The sequence below is a fragment of the Cebus imitator genome, unplaced genomic scaffold (genome assembly GCF_001604975.1).
Source record: "Cebus imitator isolate Cc_AM_T3 unplaced genomic scaffold, Cebus_imitator-1.0 Scaffold449, whole genome shotgun sequence".
NCBI lineage: Eukaryota > Metazoa > Chordata > Mammalia > Primates > Cebidae > Cebus > Cebus imitator.
This window is the reverse complement of record NW_016107764.1, coordinates 2,861,096-2,863,737: the sequence shown is the minus strand read 5'-3', so window position 1 is coordinate 2,863,737 and position 2,642 is coordinate 2,861,096. Positions and strand designations below refer to the sequence as shown.

At 52.8% G+C, this 2,642-nt stretch overlaps 1 protein-coding gene across 11 annotated transcripts in view; it reads right to left on the bottom strand.

Annotated features, from left to right (window-relative positions):
• Positions 1-2,642, bottom strand: part of MROH1 (maestro heat like repeat family member 1) — a 117,112-nt gene that overhangs the window by 91,536 nt on the left and 22,934 nt on the right. For 10 of the 11 annotated variants that reach the window (XR_001819851.2, XM_037732459.1, XM_017511639.2 and 7 more), the window contains exon 3: positions 1,116-1,261. The exons of the other annotated variant lie outside the window; for it this stretch is intronic. Coding sequence is in view for 9 of the 10 variants with exons in the window: in XM_037732459.1 (XP_037588387.1) it covers positions 1,116-1,261 (146 nt within the window). In the remaining variant the exon portion in view is untranslated. The remainder of the gene's footprint in view (positions 1-1,115; positions 1,262-2,642) is intronic. 11 annotated transcript variants of the gene reach the window in all.

Sequence of the window (2,642 nt, the reverse complement as noted above, 5' to 3'; positions counted from 1 at the left end):
TGTACTCCAGCCTGGGCTACAGAGTGAGACTCCATCTCAAAAAAGAAAAAAAAAAAGATAAAGATAATAAACGAATAAATAAATAATAAATTTAAAAAATAACAAATTTATTAAAAATTAAAACTAAAAACAGCTAAGACAGCTGACAGGGGAAGAAAGGAGAGACCTTGCCCCAGGAAGTGCCGCCAGGCCATGGCAGTGAGCAGATATTTTCATAGAACTGGGTTATTTGCCCCAGGAGATGGTAGCTGATGACAAGAAATAAATTGTATAGAGGTCCCTTTTTACATATCAAAATGTTAAATAAAACAAAAAAAAAAAATGGCCTTTTGATACCACAAAAGCCTCTTCCCCTTCCCAGAACAGCCCAAACCACACACGCTGAGAAAAGGTAGAAAGTGCGCAAAACAGTTTCAAACAATGCAGTGCTAATGCTGTTAGCGGTGACAGAACCATGAACCAAGGTCGAGGGAGGCCGAAACCCCAGGAGGCGAGAGCCAGCCGGGCCATGTCTGTCCTGGGGCTCGGGGCAGTGATTTGGCATCCCTGTGGGGCTTCAGAGAGACTTCCCAAGAGGCTCTTGCAGCTCTCCTGAGTAGGCAACGTTTGTGCCAGAGGAAGAACATTCCAGCGCCGCAAGGGAAGGCCCTGGGCCTTCCTGGGCAGCCCCTCCCTGAGGGTGCAGGAGGACCAGCAGCGGAGGGCCCTTGGGAACTCTCTGAGCACTTACCAGTGTTTCTAGTCCCTTGGATTGATGAGATTCTCTTGGAAACAATCATCGTCCGTCAAGCAGGGACCATGGTCTGCCGCTCAGGCACTGAGCAGAGCCTGGCCATTCAGCTTCCACTTGGTGGGTAAAGGGGGAAGCAAAAAGCCTCAACCAGGAGGGTTGAACAACGCCGTGGAGAGAGCCCAGTCCCTCACAATGGGCCCCCAGGCTCTTTGGGGGACGCAGCCATACCCCACACATGACAAGATAAGGAAGGTTACCCATCCTGACATAGGCAGGCATGAGGTTGCTCAGACATGTGGCCAGCCCTGTCTCTTCCCAAACCAAGTAAGCCCCGAACGACCATGGCCCTGACATCATCATCCCCACCAAGGAGCATGAATACCTTGTCATGCTGCCGCAGGTACTCCTCACAGGCGTGGAGCATCTCCACTGGCCGCACTTCCCCAAGGGAGCACAGGGCACTGCAGACCTGCTCCTGCACCATGGGGTCCTTATCGGTGATGGCATCCAGCAGAGGGGAGGACAGCTCTGCAGTGACAAAGCTCAGTTAGCGGGTTCAGGCCCAAGCGCCCTCCCCATCACACCTGAGCTGCCACTCCTGGAGTGGACACACCTGTAGCCTGTGAGGATCACGGACACAGAGCAGGAGAGGGTACAGCCGCTTTCTCTCCTGTATAACCTCCCTCTGCCTGGACTGCCCAGCTGTGGAGCTGCAGGGCTTAGATTTCAGCTGTCCCTGAGGAGCTGTCTGGCCAACACACACTATTTAGCCCATCAGGGTTGACAGACACAGAAGACACAGCCTGCCTCCCACACAAGCAGGCAAGAGGTTGTTCTGGTCCTGATCACATGGCCTGAGCATCTTTGAGGACACTGGCTCACTCACTAGCCAGACTCTTCAGGAAGGATCCCTGAGGGTCTGTGTCCAGACAGCCTGGGACTTCCCATGGCCTCATTGCCCACATGTGGCCCTTGACAGGCAGGTGCTGGGCAGAGGGTCCGAGACCCCAGCAGTAGGAAATACATGAAGGAATAAAAATACAGTCTCATCCCATGGCTCTCAACCCCCACAGACCAGACGTGAATCAAGGAAATCAATGAATAAATGTAGTGCTCTACAGGCAAGGCCAGGTGGCTCCCTAGCCAGTGACCACTGGCCCCTGCACACAGCAAAGGACAGGCCAAGTATCCCAGAGACTTGTGCCAACCGGCCAACCCACCCCAACAAGACCCTCCAGGCTGGGTTGGGGATGTCCCCCTTCCCTTTCGCTCCAGCAGCACTATACCCGGGCTGCCAATGAGGACATCCCAGAAAGCACCTGCTGGGTCAGAGGAACACACAGGTATCTGTGTGTTCAGTGAGTGACTCAGTCTCCCCTCCGGGAAGGGGTTCCTTCCTGAGCAGGAAGCTGGACTTTTAATAGCCCCCCATTTCCAAAGTCCAATAGTTAGACAAACACACTGATCCAAATCAATGAGATCTGACTGTAGCTAAGGCCACGATCAGCCAGGCTAAGGCCACAATCAGCCAGGCTGAGGCAGGTGGATCACCTGAGGTCAGGAGTTTGATATCAGCCTGGCCAACATGGTGAAACTCCATCTCTACTAAAAATACAAAAATTAGCCAGGCATGGTGGCAGATGCCTGCAGTCCCACCTACTTGGGAGGCTGAGGCAGGAGAATCGCTTGAACCCAGGAGGCAGAGAGCCGAGATCACGCCATTACACTCCAGCCTGGCCAACAGAGAAAGAATCCATCTCAGAAAAAAGAAAAATGGTTGATGGCTGGGCACAGTAGCTCCTACCTGTAATCCCAGCACTTTGGGAGGCCGAGGCTGGTGGATCACTTGAGCTCAGGGGTTTGAGACCAGCCTGGCCAACATGGTGAAAATCCATCTCTACAAAAAAAA